The 14,832-nt window shown below is 38.8% G+C and overlaps 1 protein-coding gene across 3 annotated transcripts in view; it reads left to right on the top strand.

The window, feature by feature from the left end:
* The first annotated feature begins 8,440 nt into the window (after positions 1-8,440).
* The window catches only part of LOC117303676 (kielin/chordin-like protein), a 64,666-nt gene continuing 58,274 nt past the window's right edge, over positions 8,441-14,832 (top strand). For 2 of the 3 annotated variants that reach the window (XM_033787933.1, XM_033787935.1), the window contains exons 1-2: positions 8,441-8,512; positions 11,102-11,211. In XM_033787933.1, coding sequence (XP_033643824.1) covers positions 11,143-11,211 — 69 coding nt within the window. In that variant the 5' untranslated portion in view covers positions 8,441-8,512; positions 11,102-11,142. Of the gene's footprint in view, positions 8,513-11,101; positions 11,212-11,613; positions 11,693-14,832 lie in introns of those variants that run through there. The other variant, XR_004520527.1, reaches the window with a different exon arrangement.

Raw genomic sequence — 14,832 nt, 5'->3', positions numbered from 1 at the left:
CTTGTAATCTGTGATCTGTTGTTAGATTGTGCATGTTGCTAAACAAAAACTAAGTTCTCAAGAAAATCAGGAGTCTTCATTTGACCATAGGAAGTGTATGCCATTTTTACATGTGTTTGAGAGTGCAGCAACCCTTAAGAGACCACAGAGACTGGAAATGTCTTCCTTGTACCAAAATGTCTTTTGTGGCCACAAATTGCTGCAAGATCTTACTTCCACCCATATAGTTATATTTAAGAACTAGAGGGCGCACTGACCTATATATGCGGCCGGTATGTGCGCGAACGGCCATTTTGTAAAACAACAAAACAACATCGCAGAGCGTGTGTTTACGCGGCCTGGTGTGCGGCCATTTTCATAAGTTGACAAAACAGCATCGCGTGTAGCGTTATAAACACAAACTCCAACGTGTACTTCGAACAAAATGGCGCGCTTGCGGTCCCGTCAAGTTTGTGCAAGCAGCATCACCAGTGCACCCTCTAGTTCTTAAATATAACTCTATGCTTCCACCCAAACAAAAAGTTCAAAGTGAAGGGCGTGTCCTGATTTGACATTTTTCCACTGTTTTCCATATTAGTATAGTACCTATGATTCAAAACAAAACTGATTTTTTGTTGCAAGTAAAAATTGTGTCATGAACTCAATTATATTAGTTATGTCTGTGCAGATGGTGATGTTTATACAGAAATGAATGGTATAGATAGGGTTAAGTTCAACAGTAGATATCTTCTTCTTTTTTCCCCTTTTTTTGAACAGTTTCTTCTGTTGAGAGTTTAGAAAGATTCACACTGATGTAACTCTGGGTTTTTTTTATGGGTTTTGGAGCGTGTAATTTTTTTGAAAAGTCTAAAGACATTACTGCAAGGCTTTTGTGTAAATGTTTCTTTGAATGCAGGAATGCTATATTTATGGATGGTTTGGGTTGTTTTACTGGGGTTTTTTTCTGGAAAGAATTCTTTTGGGTTTTTAGTCAAAATGTAGGTCTCATCTTTTTAACAAAACAAATTAAATACAGAAAAATGAATTGAATGTAGATTTGCTGCAAAAAAATATAATCTAATATTTGTGAAAGTTCCACAAACACAAACTGTTGTGTCTAAATGGGAGACTTTTGGGACGCTTGGTGGCAGCAGACTTACCAGGTAAAATCCATTGTTCTCGGTAATTCGGCATGCTCCGAACTATGTAAACAATGGAAATTTACCCGGTAAGTCTGCTGCCACCTAGTGTTCCAAAGTCTCCCATTGATTGTCGTCATTATTTAAATATAGCTACACCCATGTACATATTTTCAAACTCTCTGCTCCTGGTGGGCCATTTTTTAAAAGTCTTGTTGAATGTAAAGATTAGGTGAGGATTTAAACATGTCAGTGTCACCTTGCCAACTCCTGATTCTGAAAGTAATCTTTCTCTGTTCCGATGAACAAATTTGAAAATCTCTCTGATTATGGAAACTTTACCGATCATATTGAATGTAATTCTAAAAATCTTTCTGATTGTTGAAATCTCCCTGATTGCAAGATGCAAATGTTGACAGCTCTGCCTTAGGTCCGGCTCATACTTCTTGAGAAAGCAAATGTGGAGCAAATTTTGTTGATGCAACAATTGGTACACACTGTTTTTCAAATTGTAAAGCAAGAAAGTTTGCTGTGCTTTCACTTTCACTTTCACGTTTTGCATGACACAGTCGCACAGTATGAATCTAACTACCAAAATGGTGCATCAAGATTTTCAGTGAGTGATGAAATAGGTGATAGTCCCTAACCAGTATCCAAAACAAGCGAGGAAAATGAAATTGATTGTATTCATAGAGCTGTTGTATACACACAAATTTGCTTAAAAAAACTGTTGCTAAGCAGAAAAACTGTTGCTAAGTAGAAATGGTTCACCAGCCAGAATACATGTATTGCGATGTACACATGTGTGTTGTTTGTGAATGGCCCCATGCAAATAATTGCTTATAAGACCAATTTACTAAGCATTATTCTGTCCATAGCAGCCCTTTGACATTGGGCCGAGATAAACAAAATATTCAGTAGAGAGCAGCAATATTAATTTGTCCATGTTTTGTATGGAAGCTCTTTTTATACACTTCTGATTTAACAAAAACCGTCAGATCATTGTATTCACTATGTTTATTATTTCTTGCCTTTAGTAGATTTAGAAACACTTTACACTTCAATTCAAGTAATGCTGCGTTGCTGCTTACATATTTATGCAATATTTTGGATGGTGGAGGGGGTGGCTGGCCATTCGTTGAAAGAATTGATGCTGTTTTCTCTCTTAGCTTGTATGTGTAATTTTGCTCTGCACGTTGTATTTGTGGATGCCATTGGTGTAAGTGAACATAACTGTATTGGTTGTTAAGAGTAGTTGTAATGATAAACATTGAAAAGTGTTTGGGTATTTTAAAAATATTCTTGCAAGTGGGTGTCATTTTGAAAATGTAAACAATTTGTAAATTCGGTTGCTGAGTGATGATTCTTTACTTAGCGGTATAGCACAATTTGATTTTGCAGTGTACAGTCAGCAAGATTATGGCGCGCAAAATGTGAACTGGAGTTATTTCAGAACAGAATGATTCAAAAACCTTAGATGGGATGTTTTCAAATTGTGCCCATAAGAAGGAGAGACTGGTGGTAACTCTATTTTCGCACTCTGCTCTGTGATACTTGCTCATAGACTTGTGTAGACCTCTGAACACAAAGTGAATGTAGTTAATTTTACATGCAAATTAAAATGGCATGGTAATAGGCTGGTGCTGCATAAGCCAGTCACTTTGTGCATGACATATAGCAATATTGCAAACTGTCATTGGGCATCATGGAACAGTCTGATCTCACGCACACAGTTTATGGCTCATAATCACAGGCATGATGTTGTAATGTAAAGGTCTGGTAACCTATCTCATCTAACTTGCTTTTAATACTGATAACTATGGATCAGACGGTGCATGTGAAAGTCGCAGTACACATTTAATGCATGTACTTTGTATAGAATTAACGCTAATAGAGGCTTTATGCTTTAAAAATCATACATGTTTGTACATATTTTTATATTATCGGATGTAAATGTGATGAAGATCATGGTAACCTTTTATTCCATTCCAAAAAACAAGTCATGATTTTTCAGTTAAGTATTCAAGATTTTCTTAGTGCACAATATTTTGCGCATTATTTGTGTATTATTTCAGTTACCTTTTACTTATATTATTAGCGTTGAGAGAGCATTTGTTTGTTACAGTGAATGACAGGGCCATCAGAGTTTCTTTAAGAAATCAAAAATGTTTTGATACCAAGAGTTGTTCAGTCCAAAAGGGGATGATAAAGAGTTTTATAAAACTTGATAAGTATGCAAATTTAGTTAGATAATTAACATTGAAGAACCGATGAGGAAATTGTCAATTTTCACAACCATGTTTAATAAGCTGTTGTTTAGAAACGTTTAGAAACAATTTTCTGTTAACAATGGAAAATTTATTTGGAAATTTAACTAGTTGTTGCATACTGCTTAAATGCAAACAAAAAGTTAAATGCATGACTGTCCCTGGTCTGCTTGGGTCGCAACATCAGGCCATAAACTTTTTTTAGTTTGCAATGCATTTTACACGGTCTGACTGCTGCCTCCTAATGCTTCAAGGTTTCCCGTTGTTACTAGTCTGGTTGTCTATTCTCAATGAACGAATGCTCTCTAAGACCTGTTTAAGTGCTGTATTCATAGCATTGTTTTCAAACCTTTATGTCTACCAGTTATTTAAGTTGTAAAACAATTAACATTGTCCCTTGTTTCTGGGGAAGGTACAGCTTGTTTAATTCTTTAAAAAACTGTATTTGGTAAAGATGAGATCATGAATTTGGTAAAGATGAGATCATGAATTTAAAAGCAGTGGACACTATTGGCAATTACTCAAAATAATTAGTAGCATAAAACATTACTTGGTGACAAGTAATGGGGAGAGGTTGATAGTATAAAATAATGTGGGAAACAGCTCCCTCTTGAGTGACGTAGTTTTTGCGAAAGAAGTTATTTTCAAAAAATTGATTTTGAGACCTCAGAATGAGATTTTGAGATCTCGAAATCAAGCATCTGAAAGCACACAACTTCGTGTGACAAGGGTGTTTTTTCTTTCATTATTATCTCACAACTTCGATGACCAATTGAGCTCAACCTTTCACAGGTTTTTTATTGTATGCATATGTTGAGATACACCAAGTGAGAAGACTTTTCTTTGACAATTACCAATTGTGTCCAGTGTCTTTAAGTTAATTTGCAAACTTTTCATGTTAAAACCAGTTCAAGTCAAGTAATGAGATTCAATCCCATCTCGGCAACTGTGGTTTGGGTTTTTGTTTTGTTTGGTTTTCTGTAAAGAAAATTCTGTATGTTTGTTTGATACACAATTTTTCAGATAATTTCAAGTATCTTCCCTGAAGTAAGATTACTATTATCATTTGTTACATCCTATGCCAAATCGGGTGCTTTTTATGAATGGTCATATGGTATAAACGTTGAGACCGTTTTCAGACAGTTTTCATTTTGTCATCATCAGTTTACCAGACCCATATGACAGTTTTAAAGGGAGTACCTGGTTTGTACTGGGAAAGTAATTATTTCCTGTTATTTAACTTATCTTGTAAAGTTGGATCTTCAGAGTAGCTTGATATTTATTGTGTCATGTTTCGTGTTTTTTCTGCATTCTTACAAGTATGTTAAAAGACAGTAGACACTATTGGTAAATGTCAAAGACCAGTCTTCTCACTTGGTGTATCTCAACATATGCATAAAATAACAAACATGTGAAAATTTGAGCTCAATCGGTCATAGAAGTTGCGAGATAATAATGAAAGAAAAAACACCCTTGTCACACAAAGTTGTGTGCTTTCTGATGCTTGATTTCGAGACCTCAAGTTCCAAACTTGAGGTATTGAAATCAATTCGTGGAAAATTACTTCTCTCTCGAAAACCACGTCACTTCAGAGGGAGCTGTTTCTCACAATGTTTTATATCAACCTCTCCCCATTACTCGTAACCAAGAAAGGTTTTATGATGATAATTATTTTGAGTAATTACCAATAGTGTCCACTGCCTTTAAAGGATAGTTTCAAACCAAGATACAGTTCAAGTGTTTTTTAAAAAGTGCAAAATGTTTATATTCATAGAATGTAACAACCTTTAAAACAACTAATCAAAAGCGATGATTTGAAGAATTTGTAGCTATATTTAAGTGTCACTAAAGTTTAACTGTATTTTGGTAAAGTCAGATTATGCATGTTATTGCTCATGTTCCTATTTTGTATAAAGTATGTAAATGTAGAATATGATTTTAATAATAACATGGAAGGATGATTAATATTCATAAAATAAAATAAATGCTAGCTTGATTGAAGTAATAAATATCATTTTCCTTTGTATGGGTAACACACAGCATTGTGTAGTAAAACAGCTTGTATGCCCGCGTTTTAAGTATAACGAACTTCTAAAATGTAAATAGAAAACAAAACAAAAAACAGAAACAGGGAGGATCAGCAACACATTAAAATAGGTGTTACTTAAAAAAGGGTCATTAAAATTTTCCGAAATTGAGAGCAACAAAATTCTCTTGAACTCCCTGGATGGCACTGTGATAATACCTTTTGATTTGATAAAGTGATTTTGCCGGCTCCCCTGGCTCCCCCCCCCCTTTTTGGAGAGCTGTTGTGACGTAGAGGTACCCGATTAGTTTGGTCGATCTGTGGACGCCATTTTTGGACCAAAATGTAGCACACTATATGGTGCACCCCACTAAAATAGTGAGGAAACCGAGCTATGCCCTCAAAATGTTCTGTATTAGACGATCTGAGAACCCCCAAAAGGGTTTTGGTGTTGACGGTGACACCTGGGCCAGTTGTTGATTGCAATCTTGGTGTTGACGGTGACACCTGGGCCAGTTGTTGACTGCAATCTTGGTGTTGACGGTGACACCTGGGTCAGTTGTTGACTGCAATCTTGGTGTTGACGGTGACACCTGGGCCAGTTGTTGACTGCAATCTTGGTGTCGACGGTGACACCTGGGTCAGTTGTTGACTGCAATCTTGGTGTTGACGGTGACACCTGGGCCAGTTGTTGACTGCAATCTTGGTGTTGACGGTGACACCTGGGTCAGTTGTTGACTGCAATCTTGGTGTTGACGGTGACACCTGGGCCAGTTGTTGATTGCAATCTTGGTGTTGACGGTGACACCTGGGCCAGTTGTTGACTGCAATCTTGGTGTTGACGGTGACACCTGGGCCAGTTGTTGATTGCAATCTTGGTGTTGACGGTGACACCTGGGCCAGTTGTTGACTGCAATCTTGGTGTTGACGGTGACACCTTGGTCAGTTGTTGATTGCAATCTTGGTGTTGACGGTGACACCTGGGTCAGTTGTTGACTGCAATCTTGGTGTTGACGGTGACACCTGGGCCAGTTGTTGACTGCAATCTTGGTGTTGACGGTGACACCTGGGCCAGTTGTTGACTGCAATCTTTATGCATTTTGGATGACCTAGGCCCTATTAGAAAATTAATTTGTCCTTTTTACTGAGAGGTGTAAGGATATTTTTCAAGATTGATGCTTGGACGTTTGGAAAATTACAGTGGTGCAGGGGTATTTGGATGGGAATAACTCGACGGGCCTAAGGACCTTCCATTATACAATTTGAGCAGAGGCTGGATTTAAAATCAAGAGTCAACGAATAATTTTCCTTTTTTTAATAATACTGTAAACAGCTGTGAGGCTTCCTGTTTTTTTTTTTTTTCGGTTTTTTTTATATAATAATTATTAGCCTTTTTACACTGTGTGCCCGTGGGTTTAGGGGGTGCACCCACAACCCTATGTACAGCCTAGTCTGGCACCCTTTGTGCGTGGATATGCGCTAGGAATCAGACTCCCAAAATGGCGCGTGCATTTTGTGATGACGTCATCAGGTAAATTGGGTTAATGCACATAAATAGGGCAACCAAAGGGACCCAAGTGTTTCCTGACAGGTGGACATGGATGACTTGTTGATGTCCTCCATGGGAGGTCAGGGTACCAAGTAGGGCTGTGTCATTGGCCCCAAACGAGCCAGACTTTAAAATAGTTAGAGAAGAGTATTCGTTCAACAAGGCATCAATCTGGGTATTGGGAGGCCCACACATTACGTGGTGGTTGCTTTTGACCCGGCAATTACAAAAAGGGCAAAATCATACCATGCTCTTTTTTTTACCAAAATGAATACCATTTTGTTTACAGGCCGTCTCCGGAAAATCGATTAAAATTTAGCGAGAACTGTCCTTGATCTTGAGGTCACGGTCGTTTCTCGGACCAGATAACAAGTTTTCTGATACTATTACTGTATCAAAACTGCCGGGGTCGAGGTTGGCCTGCTCTGTGACATTGACTAGATAACAACTGATAACTACATGAGTAATGTCAATTTTGCCTTGTGGTGCTAGACAGCAACAACAACAACAACAACAACAACAACAACAACAGAACCATTTGCCTTGAAATGTATGGAGGTAACTAAACAACTCGTGATTTTTAGTCAATAATTGATAGATAGACCGATGATAAGAGTTGCATCAATTCAAACAAATAATACAAATATCAACATAAGTTTTATTGAGCTATGATTTCAATATCTCAATCTTGCCGCTATTTTACACAATGCATGTGTAGTAGTTGGATTTGCTCTGCTGTGCAGCCAGGTTGAAAACAGAAAGAAAATCTGGCTCCAAAAAGCTTCTGCTATGAATAATATTGTGGATTGTATACTCTGAATGCTTAAAGCGCAATACGTTCTATAAACTTATAAGTTATAAACTTCACGCTTTCAGCTGTACAAAATACTGACGTCGGCGCGTTACTATTCTCAACACTGTTTTCATCTGCAGTATTGTTTTACTTTTTATTATTTTTATTTAATGATTTTGCATATTTATTTACTAAGTGCAGCTCAATTACATAACCAAGGTAAACATCCAATCTATCTGACGAGTATTTATAGGTAGGCCCACCTTTGATGTTTGTAAAAAATGCTTTTATCTGGAGTCAGATTAAAGTTCATCAGATCGAACACTATGGATGATTGATGACATCGTGTAACTTTTTTGTCACACAATAAGTTGTCTTCATAGTCCGAAGTATAATATGAGACTGTTCCATTCTTAAAGAGGTTGAGCCGGTACTACCTTTGCAACAAAGAATTGAAAATGAAATAAAAGGAAACATGTGAGAAGATCTATTTCTATGCAATTGGTAATCACAATAATAAGTATAATAGGCTTGCAAAAAAAGCCTTTTGGACAAATTTTTTATCATACCATTCTTTCCACGACACCCCTCCAACAAAATTGACTAGTCCTGAAAGTAGACTCTAAACAATAATGATTAATATAAAAAGGTCCACCAGCGAACCTTGGTTTAGTAGACCAGAATATTGTTTTGGACAAGCAACCGCCGGAATTGCAGTTGGTGTAGCCGGTTGAAAAAGACTCAGTATTATTCAGAGAGGTAGGTTTACATTTTTGTTTTTTTTAATAAGTCGACGTTTAATTAAAGGGAAGGTACACGTTTGGTATTTACTCAAAACAAATATTAACTTAAAAACTTATTTGGTAGTAAGCATTGGAGAGCTGTTGATAGTATAAAACATTGTGAGAAACGGCTCCCTCTGAAGTAGCATAGATTTTGAGGAAGAGGTAATTTCTCATTAAAATAATTAAACAGCTCCTCAGTTGGTAGAGCGCCGGCACGTTAATCCGGAGGTCGTTGGTTCGAATCCCACTCTAGTCAATTCTTTGTTCAACCCCAAAAATCATTTACAAATTTACCCAGTCAGTTTCCCTTGTGGTTTATATTGATATCTGAAACAAAAAGTCGCATCCCCTTTAAGGTGATCCCCTAGCTGCCGCCTCCCAGGTTAACACGGCAGTTAACGGTTGTATGGCTTCTGACTGGCACCCCGAACAAAGATATTGACAAAATAGGGACACCGCCAATAATATAGGGCTAGATAGCTCAGTTGGTAGAGCGCCGGCACGTTAATCCGGGGGTCGATGGTTCGAATCCCACTCTAGTCAATTCTTTATTCAACCCCAAAAATCATTTAAAATAATTAAAAAGACTTCTAGCCAGAAGTATTTTATTCCTATCTGAAAACACACAGATTCGCCCAACAAGGGTGTTTTTTCACTCATCATTTTTTCTCGTAACTTCGATGACCTATTTAAAGTTTTTTATGCATTATTATGTTGAGATACATCGAGTGAGAAGACTGGTCTTTGACAATTACCAAACGTGTACCCCCCCCCCCCCCCCCCTTCAAGGCAAGATTTTTTACCGTTAATTATAATATAATATTATTTATAATTTTTAAATTTGAAACAGGATTGGTGTGTGACAAATCAATAACGTATCTGGTTTACTTTTGTATTAGCAAAATATTTATAATGGGCGGGGGGGGGGGGGGTGTCAAAACAATGGGCAAATAAATGTCCTTCATTGATTTACCGAGTCGACTTTTGGGGTGGGAGGGAACGGGCCGGGAAGGGGCAGCCTGATGAGGGCAACTAGGATACTACTTCTTTTGCAGTTGGGGCAGCTAAAACTTAGAGTCACACCTGCAAAAACCTTTTTAGAGTGTTGCACGTAAAAACAGGTGCTGGGAGTCGAGATTATTGTTTTATGACTGCCAAATACCCGCTGTTTAGAAACAGATTCCTGGCAGGCCGGGGTCCCGAGGTCCCGGCTAGGTTACACCTCTGGAAAGCCTTCCTCCGGAGGTGCGACACAGAAACCTGGCAGGGCTGCTCCTAAAGGTTCTGTCAAGTTGTTCCTACCTCCATGGGGACGTCCAAGGAATTAGGTCCAGTCCTGAGGTTTATTTTGATTTTGATGTGACGCTCTTGAATGAAACTATAAACGACTTTTGGTTAATTATTGCCGCTCACTATTTTACTGAAACTCGCTTTGGATAGTAGCATGCATCAGCACACTTTGTGCTGCTGTAGTCAATCATGGCAGACAATCCTCCACTACGATTTGGTGGGATTCGAACCTAGCATCTGCATTCAAGGCCAGCAGCTTGGCTGCCATAATAGTTTCAAAAAGAGTAATTGTGAAGATGGTTTGAAATAAATTATATTATGTACCAAATAATAGCAATGCATGAAGAAAGTCCGTTTTTTCCTCCATTGTTATAGGGTGACTTTGAGTGACTATCAAAGAGTGACTGTATTGGTAGTTACTAAAAAAATATTATTAGCATAAAACCTTACTTGGTAACGAGTAACGGGGAGAGGTTGATATAGTATAAAACACTGTGAGAAATGACTCCTCTGAAGAGATGTAAAGTTATCGAGAGAGAAGTTATTTTCAACGAACTTGGTTTCGAGACCTCGGATTTAGAATTTGAGGTCACGAAATGTATCAGAAGCACACAACTTGTGAACAGGGTGTTTTTGATCCTCAACTTTCTTGATACTCGATCTTGAGCGTAACCGATGCTTCGGTGTCTGTTTTCCTCCTTCAGTCGTAGTAATCACCAGTTATTATAAGAACAATCGGTAAATGTTACCCTTAGGGTACACTTTCAGCCTTGGGCACCATGCCACTATTGTGTCACCGTATCGTGTGGTTATCGCATCAAAAATAACGGCAGCTGGCAACCCTAGCGACCTCTCTGACGTGTTTGGGGGATAAAAGGGCAATTTTGAGCCTGGTTATCGACAGAAACCAACAACAATAGGCCGTGAGAGAAAAACATTTTGGGGAAAAACTAATACAAAAATGCCAAAATAATACAATGCATAAGCTGCCTCATCAATTTCTGAACTGAAAAACAAAAAATCGTGCATAATTTTATTAAAATAGTTTCAATAAGAAAGACAATCAAGAACACTTTTGGGGGGATTAATAGGCAAACCTGTTTTAATAAAATAAAAATAAAACGTTGCCTTTCGGGTTCAAGATGATGTGAACTGCGTGCGACGTGAATAAAACAGGCCCAGCAGAAAAGAAAAGGACAACACGTTTTGAACTACGGCGCTCTACTATCTTTGCTACAAAAATAAATAAAAATATTTCGCTTTTGTTTTACAGCCCCATATTGCTAAAACTTGATTCCGGGCTCTTCCAGCACAATGAAGCTGTTGTGCTTGTTGATGCTTGCAGGGGTAACGTGTGGATCGATTATTCGTAAACTACAGCAGGTAAGAAGACCTTGATTAAACCAAACCATTAACCCCCCCGCTCGACACCCCCGGCCCAAGCCCATCAAAAAAAAAAGACTCTCTTTCATTTAATAAAAGCTTCCTCTGAGTTATTTTCTTCAATGTTTACTTCGTGTAGCCCCGTTCAAAGAGTGGCTTTAAGCCTTAATGTAGGCAAACTTGCTTAAAAAATTAATATTAGTGTTCTCGCTTGTAGTGTAGAGAACAATTATTATTTGACAAACCGACTGCAAAAGTCGACGCCCGTAAAGCTGAAAATAGTTTTTGTACACCGAATGGTGGCGCTCTTTGACAAGCACGTGCGCGCGCGCTGCTGAAAAAATTTATCGTCTGGATGGAGAGTGTGTCACTCTGCTGCATCACTCTACATACAAACGTCAGATCAACTGTGCCCTCGATCCCCTCACACACTGCTGCGCCGTAAATACTATCATTTATATCAACAAATCAAGGTAGGGAAGTAAGTATAGATGAACACGTCTTTCTTCTCGGCCTGGGCCGATGATACTCCTAGAACTATTTCGGTTTCGTCCGGCTATCGTCTCCCGTACGGGAGACGATAGCCGGACGAAACGGGAGACGATAGCCGGACGAAACCGAAATAGTTCTAGAGAGGAGTAGGCCGATGAAGGAAATTGTGTTTACTGTTTGTTGTTGGGTTGAGTATGGTGGTGGAGATTGATCCATGGAGATAGACGCAGATAATTTTTGGAAAAGTTTCCGTACGGCGCCACCACATTTTCATTCGATATGAAATAATATAGTATCTAATTTACCTCAATGAGATATCCCTTTTTGTAAAAAAGTGGTGGCGCCATACGGAAAGTTATCCATCCACTCCACCAATCCATGATGATATGAGTTAGAGTTAGTTGCGATAACGTAAGGTATCAGTTAGTAGAGTTGGCCCACCTTGTTAAGTTGTTGAGCTGTTATTATAGTGTTAACTTTTAAAGTTAATGGGTCTGCTTTTATCATCGGTCTTGGGACAGTCACAGTGATGAGACTGAAGTTAAAAAGCGGAGCCATTAACACTAACAGCTCAACACAGTACACTTATGACTTACACTTACTTTTATACTTAAGGTTTGATGGGATTTTTAATAATTGTAGGCTTATTTTTATGCCTTTTAACATCCCATATATGCATTTTCATTCAGGTATTTGTCGAAGCTGATTTTGAACTGATTGGTTGTCATGGCTTTGACCACTTTGGCTGGGAGTCTATTCCAATTATCTACTTAACTCGTTGTGTGAAGTAGTGTTTTCTGAAATTGAGCCCTTTGTTTAGCCTTTTTTTGAAGAGCTTCATGTCATGGCCTCTTGCGTTACTAGTTTGAGAGAGTGTGAATAGACTGCTGGCGTCTATATCCACAAGCCCCTTTAGAATCTTGAAGGTTTCTATGAGGTCCCCTCGCACTCTGCTTAATACTTCCAGGGGACAGAGGTCAAGTTCCCTTAGTCTTTCCTCGTATGTCTTCTCTCTCAGACTCGGTACTAGCTTGGTGGCTCTTCTCTGCACTTTCTCCAGACACTTAATTTCATTCTGTAGGTATGGGCACCATGCTTGAACGCAATACTCGAGGTGTGGTATGATGTAGGCTTTGTACAAGGATAGCAAAACTTTCCCTATCGATGTACTTGAAGGTCCTTCTGATGATCCTAAGGCTCTGCATTGCTATACCAGCAGCTTTTGTACACTGTAGGGTGGGTTTACAGTCTCGTGTAAGGTACACACAAAGATCCTTCTCTTCACTTTGCTTGGATTTCAACCCCGTTTAAGATGTAGCTTCTGAGTGGGTTATCCTTGCCCATGTGCATACACTTACAGTTACACTTTGACGCATTAAACCTCAGCAACCAGGTATCGGACCATTTCTCCAGGGTATGCAGATCTTGCTGTATTATGTTTCCCCCATTACTTTCCTTCAAGACTTTATTGTAGAGTTTTGTGTCATCAGCAAATAATTTGGATGTCGATTTAACAATATCCGGCAGGTCGTTGTAGAGAACGAATAGTATTGGACCTAGCACAGACCCTTGTGGTACGACACTCAATACGTCTGCCCGGTTGGATAGCTTGCCTCTTACTCCTACTTGTAAGTTGTTGCTTCCTGTTACTCAGGAATTCCTGGATCCATTTGATTATCCTTCCTTCAAGGCCATAGGCTTTCAGTTTGGAAATGAGGCGCTTGTGGGGCACAGTGTCAAAAGCCTAGGAGTAGTCCAAATAGATGACATCCACTCCAGACCCATTGTCCAGGTTCATTGTAATATCTTCAAGGGTGACTAGAAGGTTGGACATGCAGGATCTTCTTGGGATAAAGCCATGTTGTTCTGTTGATAGTAGGTCCTTGTCTGTGACGTGACTAAAAGAGCATTGTCTCTGATAAGTGATTCCATGACCTTGCAAGGCATGCTGGTTAGACTAATGGGTCAGTAGTTGCTTGCTTTAATCTTCGATCCTTTCTTGTAGATTGGGACAACTTTCGCTTGTTTCCAGTCTTCTGGGACAACTCCTCAAGTGACTTGTTGTAGATGTAGTGCAGTGGAACTGCCATCTCTCTGGAACACTCTTTCAAGACATACGAGTGAATTCCCTCCATTCCAGGTGACTTGTCTGGCTTTAGAATGAGATTGTCAAGTTTCTTGATAACATCCTCCAGAGTACTAAGATCTGCGTCGGTATCTGCTTGCATGTTATTCCCAGGTAGTTGCAGTGTAGGTGGTTCTCCTTCTGGCTCTCTGATATACACAGTCTTGAAGAACAGTCTAAGATGCGAATGTTTTGCACGCGGAAAGTTCTCGTTGGGTCTGTATGTCCCCTACGTTACAATTTAGTACACAACAATGTTTATTTTTTAATTTCGGTGCCCATTTATTGATGCTTCATTTAAATTTACTTTTATTTCAACAGCTAATTCTAAATAAATATAGTCTCAAGTTGAGGCCATTGCATTCGGTTGGCCATACAAATAATAAATATACAGCTGGTTGACTGAAGTAGTTCCGATGTTACGATCTTTCTCTTCAACTGATGGGAGGATGCAGGGTTAGGATTATCGCAACAACTAGTTTAACAATGGAGTATTGCTCTACAAATACAATTATGCTCTTATGGCCAGCCATGGTGACTCGTGACTGAGTTGGTTAAGTGAATACGAGTTTCCCTCTGCCATGGTCAGAGCATGAACGATTGCCTCAAATTCATCATGACATTCCATCAATCAAGGGTACTCATTACAAGCATGGTTAACAGTTGTGACAGGAACGACAATCATTTAAAAAAAGACAATCACTCGGAATTAATGGTGACCGTGCATGATTGAATGAATGTTATTGGAGATATCAACGAGGCGGGCAATGTGTGGTAAAGTCTACTCCTACTTACTATGTACTAGAACTATGAGGTTTGTGTAGTTTTTGAGAGAGAAGTAATTTACCACAAATTTGATTTTGAGACCTAAGAATTAGATTTTGAGGTCCCGAAATCAAGCATCTGAAAGCACACAACTTCGTGTGACAAGTGTGTTTTTCTTCCATTATTATCTCGCAACTGCAACGACCAATTGAGTTCAAATTTTCACAGTTTTTTGTGTG

The sequence above is a fragment of the Asterias rubens genome, chromosome 20 (genome assembly GCF_902459465.1).
Source record: "Asterias rubens chromosome 20, eAstRub1.3, whole genome shotgun sequence".
NCBI classification, from domain to species: domain Eukaryota; kingdom Metazoa; phylum Echinodermata; class Asteroidea; order Forcipulatida; family Asteriidae; genus Asterias; species Asterias rubens.
Note: the sequence above shows the minus strand (reverse complement) of the source record. Positions and strands in the feature narration are given on the sequence as shown.